The sequence below is a fragment of the Planococcus citri genome, chromosome 5 (genome assembly GCF_950023065.1).
Source record: "Planococcus citri chromosome 5, ihPlaCitr1.1, whole genome shotgun sequence".
NCBI lineage: Eukaryota > Metazoa > Arthropoda > Insecta > Hemiptera > Pseudococcidae > Planococcus > Planococcus citri.
Window position 1 is genome coordinate 16,086,959 of NC_088681.1, and position 20,896 is coordinate 16,107,854.

The 20,896-nt window shown below is 33.4% G+C and overlaps 1 protein-coding gene across 1 annotated transcript; it reads left to right on the forward strand.

Moving 5' to 3' along the window:
- The first annotated feature begins 114 nt into the window (after positions 1 to 114).
- On the forward strand, positions 115 to 20,575 carry LOC135849201 (hemicentin-1-like). Its single transcript, XM_065369511.1, has 19 exons — positions 115 to 391; positions 1,281 to 1,380; positions 8,289 to 8,558; positions 9,431 to 9,507; positions 9,598 to 9,684; positions 9,801 to 9,863; positions 14,326 to 14,497; positions 14,723 to 14,868; positions 14,956 to 15,109; positions 15,198 to 15,358; positions 15,433 to 15,574; positions 15,654 to 15,811; positions 16,626 to 16,800; positions 16,902 to 17,050; positions 18,890 to 19,057; positions 19,141 to 19,281; positions 19,362 to 19,531; positions 19,611 to 19,863; positions 19,970 to 20,575. The coding sequence occupies exons 1-19, from the start codon at positions 352 to 354 to the stop codon at positions 20,161 to 20,163; spliced, it is 2,820 nt and encodes a 939-aa protein (XP_065225583.1). The 5' UTR covers positions 115 to 351; the 3' UTR covers positions 20,164 to 20,575.
- The last annotated feature ends 321 nt before the right edge of the window (positions 20,576 to 20,896 follow it).

A 20,896-nucleotide genomic window follows, 5' to 3' on the forward strand; every position in this document is an offset into this window, starting at 1 on the left:
TTTCATAAAAATTGAACGAGCCGCCGAAGGTCGAAACGACGACTATCTCCGAACATTGCCGAGCCTACTCGAAGATGGCAATTTGTATTTTACTGGTACAGCTCTCCACTGATGACTGTGTATTCATATAACACGAGTTCGTACATGACAGTGCTCGAAGAAATGATTAATTTATAAATAGATAATTCGTCGCGTGATTACGTGCTTCTCTTTCCCTATGGTGTTTTAATTAATTACTATTTTTCGTTTTTATTTTCGTATTGTAATCAAAGTACCAAAAACTGTCGACTATGGACTCTTTATTGTAATCCACGAAACCGGTTCAAACTGTCGATCAACTAAGTTTTCATAATGTTGTTCCAAGTGACCATTTGTTTGCTGCTTTGCCAAGGTATTTTTTAAAGTATATTTTTCACTAGGTTAATTCGCCGGCCGGTGTATTACCATAGGAATAGGTTCACTGGGAGAAATATGGCGACTAGAGCTCCCTAGATAGGTAATACCTACCTAAGGAAGATCACAGACGGAACAGTTGTTATTTTTAGCCACCCTAAATTTCATTATTGCTGATTGAGTACATCACACACAGCTCACAAGGCGTTTAGAAGGTTTATATCGTCGTTTCATTAAGTACCGAAGGCGTCTGCGTCTAGTGTTTATTTTTTCCTCGCTTTTTATGGCGTAGTTATTTATTATGCTTCAATTTACAGTACCTAAGATGTGCTGTACTGTACCAGCGTTAAATAACGTATTGTTGCTCGATATCACCCAGCACGTGATACACGATACCTTTCACAGACCGAAACCGTGTGTCCATATATCGGATAAAAAACCAATTAATCCTAATTCTAGATCAGCCTCTCGATAAATAGCTCATAAAGCTGCGAAAATTTCAAATACGAATTGATCTAGCTATAGGTAGATACATTTCCTACCTATATAAGCTTATGTATACAAAATTATGAATTAAGGCCACAAATGTGCCCAAGCTCAACTGTTCCGTTTCACTCCACAACACACACACACACACAGACAGACACAACAGTACCTACAAGATAGATATAGACATAAATGTAGGTAGGTACTATGTATGTACTATGTAATACACCTGGTCCTGGTCGCGTACAAAACCCATTATTTATTATATGTACCATTCACACACCGCCGCACTATCCCAACTCTCAAGTATATACTACATAATGTAGATTATCGTCATACAGTCATAGCCATCATAGCCACCGCCCTTTCCATACCAATGAGATTATTGTTTATTTTTACAGCGTTTAGCTCGTCGTCGTCGGCGATTGAACAGCCATCTCAGTCAGGAAACACACTCCAGCTGAGAAACTCTCCAGAGGAAATATCACCGGTTTTCAACGAGTAATTAACGTTTTTATTCGAATAATTGTACCCACGACTTATACCTTTTAAGCATATATATAATACCTACCTGTATGTTTATTATTGCCAAATTTATAACGTACCTAAGTTATATGAAGGAAAAGGAGGTATTTATAACAAGTTTATTTTTACGTAATCGTTGAAGCGAAAAGGGAAAGGGGATGTGAGAAGAGGGAGAAGGTAGAGGAGGATACAAGTTGGAATGACAGTTGATGCGAACCAATTTGACATTTTGATTGGGTGAGATGCAATAATTGAATCCGACGATGTGTTTTGTGGCAACTGGCATAGTGTGAGTCACTATATCGATGCGAGTGTAATTTTTAATGGCAAAAAGATACCGAATGAAACGAATCAAATTACTCAAGGATTAATACTGTGGGATCGGTTTACGGTTTACACACGTGATGAAGATGAAAAAAATTCAAACTCGTATACAGGGTGTCCTGCGTATCATAATACGAGAAGTATCGTAACCAGAAGCGAAATATTTGAACTTGGCAGATGAAAATTGAAAAAGGATCATTCCACGTCAATTCGACCAGGGGAGGGGAAGAGGTGGGCGATATTTTTGAAATTTTTCCTATGGAAAGACCTTCCAAAGGTTACATATGTCCAATGGCGCAAATCGCAGCCATCTAGCCCTTTTTTAAAGGCTGCTAGGGGTAGGGGGTGTCAAAGTTTTCAGTGAGCTTAAAATAGCATTCATTTCAGCAGTGGATTACTTGATAACCACGATACCTACCAAAATGGAACTTTTTCCAGTAGTTAGGGGGTTTGAAAGGCTTTTTGGTGATATCATGAAAATCAGTGTTGCCACTTTTTTTCGTACGAAAACTTAGCTCGAAAAGTTTCAAAACGTAGTTTTCATATTGTTTCGACTCTCAAAAATTCTGAAAAAAATATATTATGGACAACTTTTTATGCTGAACAACATATTAAAAAATTGGGATGGCGTTATTTCGTAAAATCGATTTTAAAAAATTTGAAAGTTTGCAAAAAAATGCGATTTTTTGATTTAAAACATGAAAAAAAGTTTTGATTGGCGAAGTTGACCCATTTGACCCCTAATGAACTCATCACAAAAAAAATCAAAATTCAAAAAATAAACAAATTTTAATTTTTTTGCAATGAGTGTAATTTTCATCAACTTTTTCATGAAATACGACAGAAGGAGGTCAAAATAAGACAACTGAATAAAAAACTTTTTTTGATGTTTGAAATTGAAAATTGATTTTTTTCAAATTTTGAATTCTACGTTTTGATGAAACTTTTCGAGCTAATTTTTCGTGTGAAAAAAAGGTGGCAACACTGATTTTTATGATATCACTAAAAAGCCTTTCAAAACCCCCAAATATTGGAAAAAGTTCCATTTTGGTAGGTATCGCAGCTGTCGAGTAATTCACTGCTGAAATGGATGATATTTTGAGATGAGATTATGAAAGTTCACTAAAAACTTTGACACCCCCTAGCACCCTTTGAAAAAAGGCTAGAGGGCTGCTATTTGCGCCATTAGTCATCCCTTCGGAAGGTCTTTTCACAGAAAAAAATTCAGAAAAATCGCCGACTCTTCTTACCCACCACTTCTTGGTCGAGTTGACGTGGAATGACCCTACTGAAATCGAAACCCAAAATTCCAATTTTTTCGTGCTAAAAAAAATGTTGTCTTTAAAATCGAATTCAAAAATAGAATAGAACATTTTCGCGAAGCCGAAAGCTTAAGAAAATTTACAATTTTGCAGTGAGGTACCTACAAAAAAATCATTTTCAATACCTATAAGAAGTTTCAACGCCGAAATTTTGTGCTTTTTGGTATTTTTGAATGAAATTTCACACCAGTTATTTTTCTTGAATTTCTGAAGTCAATTTGTCATTCTTGAACATTTTTGAAAAATTGCTTTGTAGAATTCAAATCTGCTCGAGCGAAGCAAAATCAAGTTTTGAAAAAATTGATAATTCGAAACGTGAAATAACTGATGCAAAATGTTGATTTTCATGCTTCAACATTTAAAAATTTCAACAATAGTTTTCAGGAAATTATAAATATTTTCAAAAATGGGAATAAAAACCCGAACAAAGCGAGGTCAAAAGCTTTCAAAAATTGATAATTTTTAAAAATATGAATGAGTCCCAAAAACTCTCGAAAATTTACAATTCTTCATTTTTTTTTAGATCATAACTTTAATATTTTCAAACACTAACCAATTTAGGAAAAAGTTAGAAATTATTGTTTCCGAATTTTTGGTGAAAAATAGGTCATTTTTTGATATTTCAGCAGTAGTTGGAACTTTCTGACCATTTTTGACTAGAATGCATTGAAAACACCTTTGGGGGGGGGGATTTCAGGTAAAACAACCTTATTTTTGATATGAGAAGTCAATTTTATTTTTTTACTCTCTTATTTTGGCCAGAGAAAAGAAGAAAAGAAAAGAAAAATGATCTGGCCCGATCAAACGAAGCGAAGGCGAAAACTTTAGAAAATTTATAATTCAAGAAGTAAAAAACACGTGGTTTTGGTAATTCTTTGGGTTTTCCTGCTTTACACAATTCATTCCAAACTTTCTCTTTCCCAAATTTTCCCAACTCACTTAGCCTAATTTTATCTAAAAACTTCCAACTTTTTGTCTAAATTTTTTTGTCCATGAGGAGGGGGGTTACACCCTGCCCACACCCTCCTGTTCAGCACGCTTCTGCCATCAGGCCACATTTCAGGAGCTGAATTTCATTTTCCGATTATTAACGATTTTTTAAAAACTCAGATTTGGCCCAATTTCCGTGAAAAATTCAAAATTTGATCAAATTGAGCAAGGAGCTGAAATTTGGGATATATTCTATTTTTGCTTTTCCGAATCGATTGGTAGTGATGGTTTCAAACTGTTCTGAAGTCTTCAACAAATCTTGAATTTTATAATGTAAGATACGTGTAGTTTTGCAAAAAATTCCATTACGAGGAAGGTATCCTAAGCAGCAAAAAAATGTTTGGACTTGATGAAAAAATTGAAACAGTATTCAAAAATAAATCATAAAACCAATTATCAGGTGCTGAATTTAATTTTGGCGAATTTTTGAAAATTCAGATTTGGTTAATCTAATTTTTATAAAAAACTCAAAAATTGATAAAATTGAGATGAAAAGCTGAAATTTGGTTTATACTCCATTTTTGACCTTTTGAAATGATTGGTAATGGTTTCTAACTGTTCTGGAGCTTTCTGCAAATTTTTGGATTTTCCAGTTTTTCAAAAGGAAAAATTGAAAAAAAAAATGCCAAAAGTACACCATCAAGCCAAGTTTTAGGTACTGAATTTCATTTTATGATTTTCAAAGAATTTTTGAAAATCCAGATTTTGATCATGAATTGAAATGTAGAGCTAAAATATGGTTTGTAGTCCATTTTTGACATATTGAAACGACTGGTGACGTTTTCGAATCGATCCGAAGCCTCCAGCGAATTTTTAGATTATCCAGTTTAGCAAAAGTTCCCTTAGAAGAGACCTTCCCCAACCAGCAGAAAAATTTTGGACCGAACCAAGCTAGGTTTAAAAAGCACGCAGAATTATTATCCCAACAGCTAAAATTTTCCATGCTTATCAGGAAGGTTCATTTTTAGATTTTTTGGTGAATTTGAAAACATCACGTTTTGGTTGAAAATATAAAAAATTTAAAAGGAGGTAGGTACGAATTATTGAGCTAGAAAGCTGAAAATTGGTATGCACTGTACCCTATTGTTGACCTTATAAATTGATAGGAAATGATTTTCCAACCATTTTGAGCAGTTCTGAGTCCTCCAGCAGATTTTCGAAAGCTGAAATTTCCTCAAAATTTTATCCAATTGATTTCGTGGGCTAAAATTTCCATCGTACTATTTTTTTGACATGATGAGTTGACTGGTGAGGGGAGGGGAGGGGAGGGGAGGTGGTGGTCTCAATCCAGTGCTGGAGTCTCCAGCGACATTTTAGAAATTCCTACTTTCAAAAAATGCTCAAATTCAGTCGACTCGGCACGGTTTGGAATCAACAGAAACCGATTTCAGAAAAATGACGTGTAATTGGTCAAAGCGTTCATTAATAAGCACTTATTTTGCACAGATTTTATAGCCTTTTGGGAGAAGGGGGCAGGAATTTCCGGATGAATGTTACTAAAAGCTTAGAGCGGTTTAAAACCACTACCGATCGACTCATGCGTGTTAAAAATAGGGGTATAATGTAAATTTCAGCTTGCCAAAGTGATAAGATAAAACTTTGCATGAATTTAAAAATGTGCTGGAGGCTCCAGAACTGCTCAAAACGATTCTAAACCGTTTCCAATCGATTCAGGGGTTCGAAAATAGGAACGTTTCAAAGTTTAGCTTTCTAGCTCAATTAATTGAAATGATAAATTCACATTTTTGACAGTTTGATTTTCAAAACTTCACCAAAAATCGAAAAATGAACATTAGCACCAAAAATTTCATGTCTGCGGTGAAATGATTCATACCATAGACGCTTATTGAAAATTTGAGCCTAAATTGATCGATAGGGTCACGAAGATGGTTCATATACTTGAGTTTATAAACGCAAAATTTCATTTTGGACGTTTTTTTATTTTGTAAGACGAAATTTAAAAATTTCATCGAAAAATGAAAATAACAGGACTTTTTTGTAATTTTAAGAAAAAAGAATAGACTAGGTATAAGACACCTTGTTCATTGACAAGATTTTGGGAGCGTAATTAATTTTTCAATTTTTTAGTAAATTTTAGAGGATTTGAAAATGACAATTTTTTTATAAAAATTCGTTCTCTAATATTACCTCTTTCAAAAAAAAAAAAAAAAAAAAAGAAAAGAAGAACGATAAATGAATAAAAATAAAAATATTTAATACAAATTCATTGACAAGAAAAATAATTTGGACTACAAAAAATGTCGTCTTCGTCTACATTTTTTCAACAAATTTAAACTTTCAAAACAAGCCAAGCATTAAAAATGAGCAGAATTCTTCGTTCGACTAATTGCAAGAAATGTAGTCCATTGAGGAGGGGGAGGGGGGTACCTCAGTCTACTACGCGAGAAAAATGAATTTTTTGCCATTTTTTTCGCACGTCATTTCATTTCACGTTAAACTTGGCACGAATGGCAATAAACAATAATAATTTTTTGGATCAAGAAATGTATGTACCTGGTGAGATATTTTCAAGAAGTTTGGAAGGGAGAGGGAATAACAAAACATACCGATGACTTTACTAACTCGCATTTTTTTTAAAAACAAGCTTCTAGTTTGAGAAAATAAAAATAAAATAAATAAATAAACATTTCCAATAAAAAAGTCAACAACAGCCGGTAGGTATTACCATTTTTCATCGACGAATTGAGAAAAAATTCAATTTATTTGGAATTTTGATACAGCATGATTTTGATTTTAAAAAATGAGCTGAAATTCGAAATTATCATCTGTAAAACCCCCAAAAAACCATTATTCAATTTCTTTTTATTTTTTTCAAAATTTGGAGGCTTGCTGGAGGCCTTAGAGAGCTCTTATCAGAAAAGTAAGTCTTAGTCAAAATTCGAAATTAGCTCTTCTGAAAACCCAAACAAGCCATAGACCATACAAATTTTTCATTTTTTAGAAATCAAATTTGAGGGGATTTTTGAGGTCCAAGGGGTTTGAGTGAAAAAGAAAGTCGAAATTCAAAATCATCTCTACTAAAAACACATTCAAAACGTATGCCACACGATTTTAAAATTTTTTTTTTCTTCAAAAATTCGACTAAAATTGAGAGAGGACCTGCCTCAAGAAACCTATAGGTATAATAGACAAAAATAATTTTTAATGATTGGTATTGAAAAATAGATAAATAAAGGCCCTTCATTTATAAAAGATCAGGTAATTAAAATGAAAATGATCTTGAATTCAGTTTTCGCCAAGGTCAAATCAAGCCGAAATACAAACAGCTTCCTCCTTCTCCCACACAACTTCCCTAAGTTGAAAACATCACATTCTAAAGAAGTAATTTTTCGTTAACTTATGATTCATTCTAAAGACTTGGGTGATTCAACCAAACCACCTGTAAAAAAAAAAATTCCACATAAAAGAAAATCCACAATAATTTCATAATTTACTCAGATTAGAAAACAATACCAGAGAAAAAATATTAATTCCGCGATAAACTATAAAGCCTGAATAAACCAACCACCTAATCGATAAAAATGCAGACGATAACACGACACAAGAGACGAACACTCATTCCCCAGGGAACAAACCGAACCCAACGAGTAAATTGATTATCACGATCTTTTAATTAAATAAAAAAAAACCCACAGGGCAACAGTGTCTTGTACCTAATTAAAAACAGCACACAATAAAAAAAAATACACGCACAATGGTACCTCTAAAAAAATGCATTTACAAAGTATACATACAAGCAAGTCTGTCAAGTCAAATTGTCCGCCATCTGGCTTCACTACCACGTATAATACGTTCTCGTATCTCGTATATTTCGACACATTCAAAGAACAATTTGGCGGGACAAAAATATATTCTTCGAGTTTTACGACTCAGAGTCAACTTCGCCATTGCCAGTTCCTACCTCAAGAAAAGCCATAAAAACAATCGCGCCGACCATCGACTTATATACTCGCATTTTCAAATACTCCAATGTACATAAAAGTATACCTAACCTTGTATAGTCAGTCCACAATGCATAAATTTTCGGGCACGTTTTAATTGAAATCACTTTGTTGCCAATTACCATTAACGAAGATGCATTCGGTAAAATTTTCTTACATGTAGTACCGTATAGAATAGAACTACGTGACCTTAACATTTATTATACGTATCTATTCTTTCAAGTCGTAAATTACACCAGCACGTGATCATTGTAAAAAAATTTTAAACTCAACTTGTGCTTTACAGAATCGCACCTGAGAATGGGCCCGAATATGTGGAAGAAGTATCGTATAAACCAGTTACCCTAGAAGCCGCGTCTAAAGTTACTCCTAAACAAGCGCAATGCCTCAAGATAGGCACAGGCAGCCAACTGAAAAGTATATCACGTGCTTCTCTACGGGCTCCTTTGTCGAATTCAAATCATCTTGACACTCTCAAGGTTGTCTGTCGCAGCCAACAGAAACCAGAGATGTGGATAGCGCAAAATAAATATCAACTTTTCGACAATCGTCAAAAGTACGTATTATTTTTTGAATCAACTTCGTTGTTAAAATAATAATATCATTATAAAAAAAAAAACCATAATATAGAATTGTGGAGGTTGAAACGATGGTGTTTTGGGTTGCATTTTTAGCCAAGAGGAATATAAATTTATGAAATAATGTTCTAACAACGTTGTCTCATAATTTTTACGAATTGGATATACAAATTTTTTCATTTTATTGTGCATGATTTAAAAAAAGAAGGTTACAAGAATGGGGGAGAAGAGATTCTAATTTTATATTCGCCTCTTGATGCAATTTTATATAACGTCGAGAGGAAGAAAAAAAAACGTCAATTTCTTCTCTCTTCGTATAGAAGGTTGCTGACTTAATAATTCACAATTTATATTCTCGAATCAACTAAACGGAAATATCAACTTGAGAGTGAAAAAAAGCACATTACGTGTTTTACTCGGCGTTAGAATTTAAAAAAATCGACCGCCATTCGATCATCAGCACGTGAATTAATTTTGTTGGTCAACATTGAACATACTATAAAATACCAGAGCACAACAACGAGTACATGGCATGGTTACATTGTATGTACTCGTATTGTACATAAAACATCACATCGATGTTCTCTATTCTTATACAAACGGTTCGAAAAGACCATAGATACAATTAACCTTGAAAATATATGCTGCTATTTTACACGATGACAACAAAAAATTCCATCGTTGTGACTTCCAAATTAGAATTTTTTTACAATGATCCAGGCCAGGCACATGGCATAATACAGTATTCGAATTCGTATACCATCATCCTACATGCAAATAACCTTCGTTTAATTCGCAACCATGTTCCCCCGCAATTCGCATACAATTAGCCTATTTGGTATTTTTACAGGGTACAAAGTTTAACGTTTGAAGATACCGATACCGCCATCGTTGTTTTGGATGCGAAGCTGGGCACACTGAGTTTTGGTTCGTATCATTTCTCGAATAGCAGGATGGATGGATCGATTCATTGATTGGCTGCAGGAGGTATTGATAATGGAATATTTTTGATTATAGAATTACCCGGATGCAACGTATGTGTGAAGAAAAACGAGGCTGGGTCTAATAATTTGAATGTTTTCGTCGCTTCGAGTACGACTAATGGTGAGTTTGACGAGAGGAATAAAATTCGCCCGAATTGCGAAATAAAGATAGGTTAAACGATAATATGTTAATTTATTTTCGTTTTTTTTTTGTTTTTTTATGACATTTGTATGTAGATGATGAGAAATTAGCCGATGGAAGAGTAACGAATTCCAACGTACCGGAGTTGTTTAATAGAGGTAGGTCGTTTTAGTGTATTTGAAAAATTGCCATTTTTTAATTCGATGATTATTTTGTACCGCTGCACCGAAGCCAAAATTATAAATATTATAGTATTGCAATGATGATCACGTGATTGGAGGGACATATTGGGATATTTTAGCAGCAAATGTAGAAAAAAATTGGTATCAAAGATTTGGGGAAAATACATAGATTGTAGCTTGCAAAAAAAACAAAAAAAAATATTGGGTGTCCTGTAACGAATCCAAATAAAAACCTGATAATTCGGCAAACCAAACAACGTAAGACTGAATTGGTTTGCCGACGTTAGAAATTGAAGGGACACGACCACTTTGGAAATTTTATTCAATCGTAGCTCCTCAAGTTTTGAAGTTGGACTACTTTCTAAAATTGAAATTTATGAATCCAAGTTGACTTGACCAGATCTTGCCAGACATTGATCAGATTAAAGATCTGTTCGAACCTGATCAGACCTAATTTAAAATTGAATCTGGCCAGATCAGATCTCATTACCAGATCCGAACGATCCATGGATCCAATTTGACTAGAGCAGATTTTACCATCTGAGGGTCATTCCATGTCAATTCGACCAAAAAAATGCGATTTTGAAAGTCATATCATTTGATTTTGCTCAAATTTTTTTACAAGTCTACCCACCCAACAAGTAAGAAACCCGCAATCAGTTTGGTCTCAGCCCTCTCTGGGGGGGGGGGGAAGGGGGCTCAATTATTTTCACATCGTCTCCAGGTACTCAACTTCAGTAGCGAATGCCTCCAAAGTTATGATACTTTGGTCAAAACTGATTTCACAGTTCGAAAGGACATTGCATTTTGAACGTTCAAGTATTTTGAAATTTTCAAAAGTTGAAAGTTGAACTTTCAAAATGGAGCTGTAAGTGGGAGCTACCATTTAAAATTCTGAAAAAATTTCCATAAAAGAAATATACCTTTTGATGCTTTTTTGAATTTTTCAATTCTCGAGATAAGATCTTTTAATGGAAGAGGAGCACCCCCTCCCCCCAAATTTGGTCAAAACTTTCAAAAAAAAATCAGGGGCATGTGACATATCGAATTGTATGTTTTTGGTGACGCTGAACACGAATATGACGTCAGATTTTTTATTGGACCCTATTATATGGAAATTATTACCTATTTGTTGGACTTTTACCTGTTTAGGTGGGTTCTGGGGGCCATGAGTGAGGTCAATTTGAAAAACTAAGGCTATATTCGTGTTCAGCGATATCGAAAACATACTATTTCATGTGTCACACAAATGAAACCATTTTTTTGACTTTTACCCCCTTTGGGGAGGTGCTGGGGGACGTGGATGGGGTCCAATCTAAAATCTGACGTCATATTCGTGTTCAGCGTCACCAAAAACATACAATTCGATATATCACATGCCCCAGATTTTCTTTGGAAGTTTTGCCCAAATTTGGAGGAGGGGGTGCTCCCCCTCCATTAGAAGATCCTATCTCGAAAATTAAATATTTTGAAAAAGCATCAAAATGTACATCTATGGACATTTTTTCAGAATTTTAAATAGTAACTCTCACAGCGCCATTTTGAAATTTGAACTTTCAATTGAAAGTTCAAATTTCAACTTTTGAAAATTTCAAAACACCTTGAAAGTTCAAAATGGAATGGCCTTTCGAACTGTGAAATCAGTTTTGATCAAAGTATCATAACTTTGGAGGCATGTGCTTCTGAAGTTGAATATCTCGAGACAATGTGAAAATAATTGAGGACCCTCTCACCCACCCCCTGAGGGGGCTGGGACCAAACTGATTGCGGGTTTCTTACTTATTGGTTAGGTAGACATTGGAAAAAAAATTTGAGCGAAATCGAAGGACATGACTCAGAAACGTTGGTCAAATTGAGGTGCAATGACCCCAGATCTAATCAGATCTGATCAGATTTGATCTAGTCAAATCGAAGTTTTGAGATCAGATTGTGAATAGATGAGATCAAACCTAATTGATCAGATCAGACTGGATCTGATCAGATACAATCAGTCCATGGACCCATTTTGAACTGACCCGGTCTTACCAGATCTACTCAAAATATGTGATGAGTGATGACTGATGAGATTGATGCTTTTGATCAGATTCAAACATTTCATGGATACAATTTGATCTAATCAGATCTTAGCAGATGTAATCAGATTGAATAGATTTGATCAAACGTGATTCCATGAATCCAATTTGACCTGATCAGATTTTACCAGATCTCATTAAATCTGGTCTACGTCAAAGATTTGATTGGATTAGATCTGATCAGATCAGAGCAGGTTTGATCAGAAATGGACATTTTTATGAATCCAATTTGACCTGACCAGATTTGACCTGATCTAATTCAATCTAATTTAGATTAAAGATTTGATTGGATTAGAGCTGATCAGACCTGATTCATCAGATCTGGTTCAGATTTGATCAGATCAAATCAGATCAGATCCGATCTTATTCTTTTATAGAGGAAATTTACAGTTCAAATAGTGCCAAAATTAGACAAACCTCAAACCTGCAAGTTATAAAAAGCCCAATTTTCAATTTAAAAAACTTAAATTTCAACTTCAGGAAAGCTCTTCTCCTAATTTGAGAAAAAATCTGATTTAAAGTAAAAAATTCATGAATTGATAAAAAAAAGTTTGTGCTTCAATATCCAACTGAAATTTTGTAAATAAAAATTTTAAAATAATTCCCAAATTAAAAAAAAAAAACTCCAATTTCTGGAGTTTTGAAATGAAAAGAATTCTAAATCCCAAATTTAAAATACTTGAAAAATCGAAACATTTAAATCAGAAGTTGAAAAATGAAATGTTAGGAATTTATCGAGTTAAAAATCCTCAAGTTCAAAATACTTGAAACTACAGTAAAAACCAAAATGGGATAGAAGTGTACAAATTGGCAAAAATAATGAAAAATATTAATTAAAACTCTTGAAAGTTGCACTAAAATTGTTTTAAAAACATCTTAAATTAAATGAAATATCATTAAAATAAGATTAAATCACGTAAAATTGTCTAAAATATTGTAAAAATTGTTCACAGCGTTCTAAATATTTACCAAATTTATTCAAAATAGATGAAATATCACCAAAACTTTCCAAAATAATGCAAAAAATTGCTTGAAAAATTTATTGAAGAGAGAAAAAATTTGATGAAATATTGCTAAAAATGTTATTATAAAATATTAAAAAATTGCGCAAAAACTAGAAATTTTCAAAACAATTACTAGAAAAAGAGTGAAAATTACAGCCCTTATTTCAAATTGCAAAAATCTTTTTAAAATATCATCAAAATAGAGCAAAATAAAACAAAAATTGATTATAAAGTAAAAAAAAAGTGCTCAAATTTTACACCAATTCTGTGAAAATGACAAAAAAGAAAAAAAAACATACGGAAAATGGTGAAAAAAATTAATAAAAGTATGACCAAAATGTTGCAAAATATCAAAAAATTGAAAGAAATCACCATTGCTTTTGCCACTTTTAAGACTTCAAAATTCGAAAAATGCAAAGCTCGAATTCAAATACGAGTACGAACAAAACATTCAGAAAAATTTATGAAAAAGGATGAGTTGCAGTGAGATCTGTTTTGTGCTTACCCCTCCTCCTACCCCTCCACCCCCTTTGAATTTTGACAAAAACAGCCTTAGAAAACACTAAATAAAAAACTTTTGGAAAAATGTTTACTTATTCTTTCAACTTGAGATGAAAAATGAAAATATGGACAGTTTTGAAATATTAAATAAAATTACATTTGTCGATCAATAAATCAAGAGTTCTGTAGAAGATAGTACCTTTACTCATGTGAAGACAAAATCAATTTGAGTACAAGCATTTGAACATCATCTGGACTTGATTCCTATTTAGATGATCTTCCAAAAGTCCAACCTTTGGTCTAACTAAAGTCTGAAGAATTTTCCTAAACTGAGCAGAAAATGTTTCTCTTCACATGAGGCAGGAGGGAGGGACGGAGAGAGGGAGGGGGGTGGGTCAAATGAAAATTTTAGAGCAATCACACGAAAAAGAAGTGTTCTAATTTCATCACATGGGAGAAAAATTGCGTGATTTTGATAAAAATGAAAAAAGTCTATTAGGTAGGTAGGCTTCAATTTTTTCAAAATTTATAGTCCCCAAAAAAACTTAATTGGTGAGTCTCTCAATCGATATTGAATCATTTTTTCAATTTTTGAAATAAAAGCTGTCCAAAATTAGAATTGGCCATTTAAAAAATGAAAGTTGAACTTCGAGACTGAAAGCTCAAACTGTGAATTAGTGTTGGCAAATTATCCGATTAAATAAATTAAGTACAGATTTCACAAAATGAGAAAAAAAAATTAAAAATATAATTCCTCAAAACTAATAAATTTGGTCAAAAATAAAATGAATCCCGTTATAAAAAAATTAGTCCATTTCTGAAAAAAGTTCCAAATAACCTTAAATATTCCAATAATTACAGAAAAGAAACTTCGTGTCAAAAGAGCAGTCAACTCGAATTCTGTTCAAGTATCTTTATCTTCGGCGAAGAAAAATGTCGGAGAAGGCCTTACAGTAACTTGCTCAGCCCAGTCCAAAAATATCACATGGAAGGACCCCCAAGGCAAAGAAGTCAAATCGATAGTAACTTCTGAGTAAGTATACTCTTACACATCTACACTTCCATAGGTATATGATTTCATCTAATCATTTCAAGGTCATTGTAAAACTGTCCGAATACTCAACGCATAGCGTGAAAACACTTCCCTAATTAGACCGCGTACCTTGGAAATTAGAATTTTAATTAGCATAGCAGATTGATTTGAAAAAAAAGTGTAATACTCGCTAATTTGTCCACTGTGACTAATTCATGTTTTCAGTCCTCGTGTAAAGGAGAGCTTTACCAACGCACAGAATAAGTCCGAGCTTATTTTCCGAAGTATTTCAGTCGGAGTTGGAGGCAAATACACCTGTACAGCTAATAGTAATGGCAGATTAGAAACAGAAGCGTTCAACTTGACAGTCAGTAAGTAACCAGATTGCAGATTTTCATCAAAAACTAGTCAAATGTCAAATATCATCTGATTTTATTCATTTTGTCCTCAATCTGCAGTTGCCCCAGTAGTACAACCGAAGGCTAAATTAACCCCTTCCAAGTCAAAAGTATCTTTAGAAGAAGGATCAGATTATGCGGTCGAATGTTCCGGAAATTCAAATAATATCACCTGGAAACATCCGCAGAATCACGTTTTTCCTACATATGCTGGGTAAAAGCATTGACATTGAAATACCCTCAATCAAGAATAACTCTGCTTTGGACAAAGCCCCATTAATTTAGATTATTTTTTATTCCAGAGGAGCTGGAACAAGTTACTTTTACGTGCAGCCAGCGAACTTCGATAATAAAACAATGTTATATTTCAAAAATGTTTCTGCATCTTTCGGAGGAGATTATTCATGCTCCGTGAACAGTTCAGGGCTCCAAGATGTAGCCAAATTAACTCTCAGTATTTCAAGTAAGTTATTTTGTTCTATTTATTTCAAATTGTCTAGTGCATTTTACCCTCAATAATGAACAATGATCTTTCAGAGCCTGGTTTGACAATCTCGCCCGATAAGAATACCTTCTCTGAGAAGGAAAACACAGATCTGGATATATCTTGCGAAGGACCTATGAAAACAATCTCGTGGTACTACAATAATAATGAAATATCGACCAATAAAAATTTCGAGTAAGTTATCGACCAAAAGAAGAACATTTGAAACCATTCGGAGTGAATCAAAATATAATAAAATATCACTTGTTTATAGCGTTTTTCAAAAATCACCTGATATGGAAGGCGGAGTGATGAAAAGAAAATTGAAATTCGACGATTTGCAAACAACGAATAGCGGCAAATACACTTGCGTGGGTTTCTCAACCTTTAACGGAGCTAGAATCGAACGTACCATTACACTCTCCGTTCGAGGTATGTGATGTGCCTACTGTAGTTACGAGTAAAACTTTTTTCGAGCCCAGTTCCTCGCAATTTTCAAAATTGAAAGCTCGAGGGGCACTCGAACATAAAACATCTATAAATAAATAGATATTCGAACTCAGGGACTTCAAATCAGTTAAAATCGACATTTCATCATACGATATTTTTAGAACTTTTCAAAATTTGGTGACTGGAGGGGTATTGAGGGGTCGTATGCGAAAAATAAGTGAATATTTGAACTCAGCGCCCACGAAACCCTAGCAAACGATGGGTCACACGTTATTTTCATTTTTTTGGTATTTTAACTACATTTCAAGGCACTTGTGGGGGTGGGGAGGGGCTTAGAGAGGTCGAATCAAAAAAATAAGCTGATATTCGAATTTAGCGACCTCAAATTAGTAACAATCGATATGCAACATCGATTTTTGAATTTTTTTGAATTTTGACAGAAATTGGGGCCCTAGTGCCCCAAAATCAAAAAAAAATCAAAAATGAAGTGACATATCGATTGTTACTAATTTCAAGACGCTAATTTCGAATATATGCTTATTTTATCAATCCGACCCCTCTGAACTCTCCTTCATCCATATCAACGCTTCCAAACGTGTTCAACACACCAACAAATTGAAAATTAGCGAACAAAAGTCATTTGTATGTGATTTGTGAGGGCGCTGAATTCGAATATTCGCTTATTTTTTAGATACAATTTTTCTATAAACCTGATTTTTCATACCTGAAAATAGAGTTTTCTTTTTTCACGAGCAAGAAAGTGTTTTCATTATTTACCTGTTATGTGTGATTTCAGAGACTGATATCTTGAACTATCCTAAACTAACAGTAAACGATGATAAGGTAGCTGATACCAATCTCTACTACAGAGTTAACGAAACGTTGGAAGTAGTTTGTAAAGGAGATACGGAATTCATCGCATGGAAGGGCCCACCAAATAGCTGGAATATCCCAGAAACAACTAGTCCCACGTAAATTATCTACTTACAAAATGACTTAACATAACTGCTATTATACATACGTATTAAATAGGTACCCATATCTAATAATTTGAAATTTATAAATTCTACAGAAACAATCGTATCGACGCGGAACGTACTAAAAAGAAGAAAATAGCATTGAAATTCAAATCAATCACGACCAGTGATGAAGGAACCTACATTTGCGAAGTAACCAAAAAAAAGAACACCAAATCAAAAAGTTTCAAACTCTACGTAATTGGTATGCTTTATACATATGAATTTCATCAATGTACAAACTACAAAGCCCAAGCCTTCTTAAAATTACTGTCCTTGGATTTATGTTCAGCCCTGCCATTTTCTAGCGACAAAATAGCTTCAAATTTTTGAAATTCGACTTTCGATGGGTCAAAAGAGTAGGGTAAGAAGACCGGAGAGAGGGACGACTTTTCAAAAAATCACATGATAAATACTCAATAAGACTATTTAAGCGTTTGAAAAAAAAAATTCAACTAAAAATATCATATTATTTATGGGCACTTTCTTAATAACAGACTTTGAAATCTTTCCTCCATTCAGAATAGTCCAATTAGTCTTTCTTCTTTTTAGGTAATTTTGCGAATACAAATGTTCTGATTTCACAAAGGCAGCACTGACTTCCGTCCATTTTGGACAACACCAAAAATACTCATTAGGCGCTTTAAAAAAAATGGGGCTGTTTTGAGGAAATTTGATATCTAGCTAAAATCTAGCACATGTTATTTTCAATAAAATTCAATAAAATTCAATAAAATTTGTTCTAGTAAGTTAGGTACCTACCTACTGATTTTTTTTGTGATTTACTGGTATGTTTTGGTTAACATTAAATTACCAGAAATTTACCAAAAATGACCAGCAATTTTACCAAAAATGACCAGTAATTTACCAAAAAATGACCAGTAATTTACCAAAAAAATTACCAGTAATTTACCAAAAAAATTACCAGTAATTTACCAAAAAAATTACCAGTAATTTACCAAAAAAATTACCAGTAATTTACCAAAAAAATTACCAGTAATTTACCAAAAAAATTACCAGTAATTTACCAAAAAAATTACCAGTAATTTACCAAAAAATTACCAGTAATTTGCCAAAAAATTACCAGTAATTTACCAAAAATTACCAGTTCTGGTTTCCAATTGTGAAACGTTGAACTCGCTACTTACTTGGAAACTTTTTGATGAAAAACTGATACTTTGACATTATTTTGGCAACAAAGTGAGAATTTTTGCAATCTGACAAAAAAAACAATTTTTGGCAAAATAAAGCAAGACTTTAACAATTTGAAGAAAATGAAGGGTTTTTCGGCAACTTTTGCCTCAAAACTCAAAAGTGAGACTTTTGAACAATTTTTGGAAAAGTAAGACTTTTCTAAACTATTTTACAAAAAACAGAATTTTTTTCTTTTTTTTCAAAAAGCAACACTTTGACAACTTTGTCAAAAAGCAGGATTTTTTGGGAATCGTTATCAAAAAAGTAATTGTTTCTGGCAAGAAAACGATGTTTTTGGAACAATTGTGAGAAAAAAAACTAAAAAACGTTGACAATTTTGCTAAAAAGCAAAAATTTGACAATCATTTTAGTAAAAGTAAGCAATTTTTGAGAATTATTGGCATAGAAATTACATTTTTTTTTGAAAAGTGAGGCTCTTTTGCATTTTTTATGTAAAATAAGGACATTTCTAATATCTTCATAATTTTTGGAAATTGCAGGTACAAACAGAGAGACTTTTCAATTGTTAAAAAACTAGAACTTTTGATAATTTTTGTCAAAAAGCAAGACTGTTGGAAAATTTTTGAAAAAAAGATTAAATTTTTTTTTTCATAAAACAAAATGAATTTCTGAGTAAAACTTTTTGGCAACTTTTTGACGAAAAAAATGTGGAAATGATAGAAAATTAAATTTTTTCTAAAAGTAATCGAGTACGAGCCCAGCAGGAAATAGGTACCAAAAAAATTGGGGGAGGGTGGTGAATATGATTGTAATCTAAATGACTGTAGTTTTGAGACAGTTTTGTTTCTGGCTCAAGAGTATAATAATATCGATTTTGTTTTTTTTTCAGATCCTGTTCGTATAACTGGCTTCCCACAAAGCCCAACTACCAGGGAAGGTGGCTACGTTACGCTGGGATGTCTCACAACAGGCCACCCTAAGGCAATTCTGAATTGGTATTTCAACGAAGTCCATTCCGATGGAACATCACATTCTAAACTTATCGATGGCCAAACCAGTGAGTGCTTTACTTAAACCATTCGAGCAAACTACTTTTAAATGTTCTTGTATTATTTACTAATGATAAATTCATCAACACAGATTCACATTTCAAATTGGACGGCGATAATTTACTCGTCAGCAACATAACTTACCGAGAGGCAGGCAGGTACATGTGCGAGGCGATACAAGATATTGAAAAAGGTTCCACCGATAGACGAACCATGGATATAAATGTTGAACGTAAGTCATATTTTCACTGAAAAATTTGTAACGATTTCTACATTTACGAATACCTAATCGATCTCTTTGAAAATTTCCAGATAAACCGTACCCCTCGAGGAACCGTACCATTTACGAGAAGAAGCTCCACACATATGTCGAAGTGCCATGTAAAATGGTCGCCAATCCTGAGCCTATGTACACGTGGTTTCAAAATGTCAATGGCACGTTTCAAATGATTAGTCCACCCAGTCCAGATAGACTGCTCAAAGTGAGTGTAGATTTTTTCTTTTATTTATTCTTCGAAATTCGAATACCTACTCGACTTGAACGTTTCAATCAATTTGTAGATGAATTTCAACCAAGAGTCGCAATTCGGCGAATACAAATGTCAGGCTAATAACATAATCGGTTACAACGAGCAGCATATTTTATTAATTCCGATGGAAAATCCAAGACCACCGAGAATCGAACTGGATACAGTAACAAAACAATTCGCCCAATTGAAAGCTTTTGCTGTGAGAAACAGTAGCTTCATTTTCTATAATATCGAATACAAGGAAAAGGATACCAGAGATTGGACTGGTATGAATGTTACTCTAGGTAAGCGAATAAAGTTCACAGTCATTTTTTCCACAAAAAAGATCAGATACCTACCTACCTACAATAGAAAACACAACATTATAATTTTGAATAATCAATTTTACAGGTGAAACCTGGGATACGAAATACGAAATACCCGGCTTATTCGAAAAAACAAGTTATATCATAAGAGTAAGATCTATCAACGAGTTGGGTGTGAGTGAGCCTTCAAATGAAATAGAATTCACAACAGGGTCAGGAATACGACTCACCGCATCGTTTATTGTATTATTCGCCATTTTGCTTCGATGGATTTTTTAAATGTACCTACCTACTTGTACCTACTCATTTAAAATATTCAGAAATTGAAATGTAAAAAAAGAGATAACGGGGCGAGCTCTCCTAAAGATACCTCAATCGGCTGTGTTTTAATATTTTTTTCGTCATTATAAATAGTCATAAGCTTTTGGAAACGCAACCGTGGCAAAAGCAAAAGTACCACGTTTTAAATTCGGTTTTTCAAAAGTCAATTTACTTTCACGGTATTGAGGAGTTCGACTAAATTGGGGGATGATAATTTTTATACGTTTTATATGTATTATGTACCCGTACTTATTGTTTAATTTTGTAGTTGTCTGTGCATTTAATCAAAATTCTAAACGCTTAATATTTTTACAAAATAATTGTATATGTTTTGTTTGAGATTAAAATTAAATTTTGTTTTATTTTTGTATTTTTATGCGAGCAATCGTGAGTGCCAACTTATTTTTTTTTGGGTTTAAGGTACTTATTCAGGAATCAAAATATTCCTAAAATGATAAAATTTGTGGAACTGAGTGAAAAAAAATGAAAGTACGAGTAAATCGTTCTAAGAAAAGAAAGATTTTACAAATTTTGTTTGTACTATACAATAGTACCTACATGGTTCCTAAATTCATGTCCTAATCTAATAATTTAGCAATCAGCCATTATCATTGTCGATGTGCACTACACAGCGGATGCAGAAATAGCGAAACTACGATAAGCTCTTAGAATGCTCCTTAAAAAATCAGTA

Bases quoted from the DNA above. Each gene is read 5' to 3' on its own strand.
- LOC135849201 (XM_065369511.1), top strand. From the start codon at position 352: ATGTTGTTCCAAGTGACCATTTGTTTGCTGCTTTGCCAAG. The intron at 9,864-14,325 runs GTAGGTCGTTTT...CAATAATTACAG, and splicing joins ACCGGAGTTGTTTAATAGAG to AAAAGAAACTTCGTGTCAAA. The intron at 14,498-14,722 runs GTAAGTATACTC...TCATGTTTTCAG, and splicing joins AAATCGATAGTAACTTCTGA to TCCTCGTGTAAAGGAGAGCT.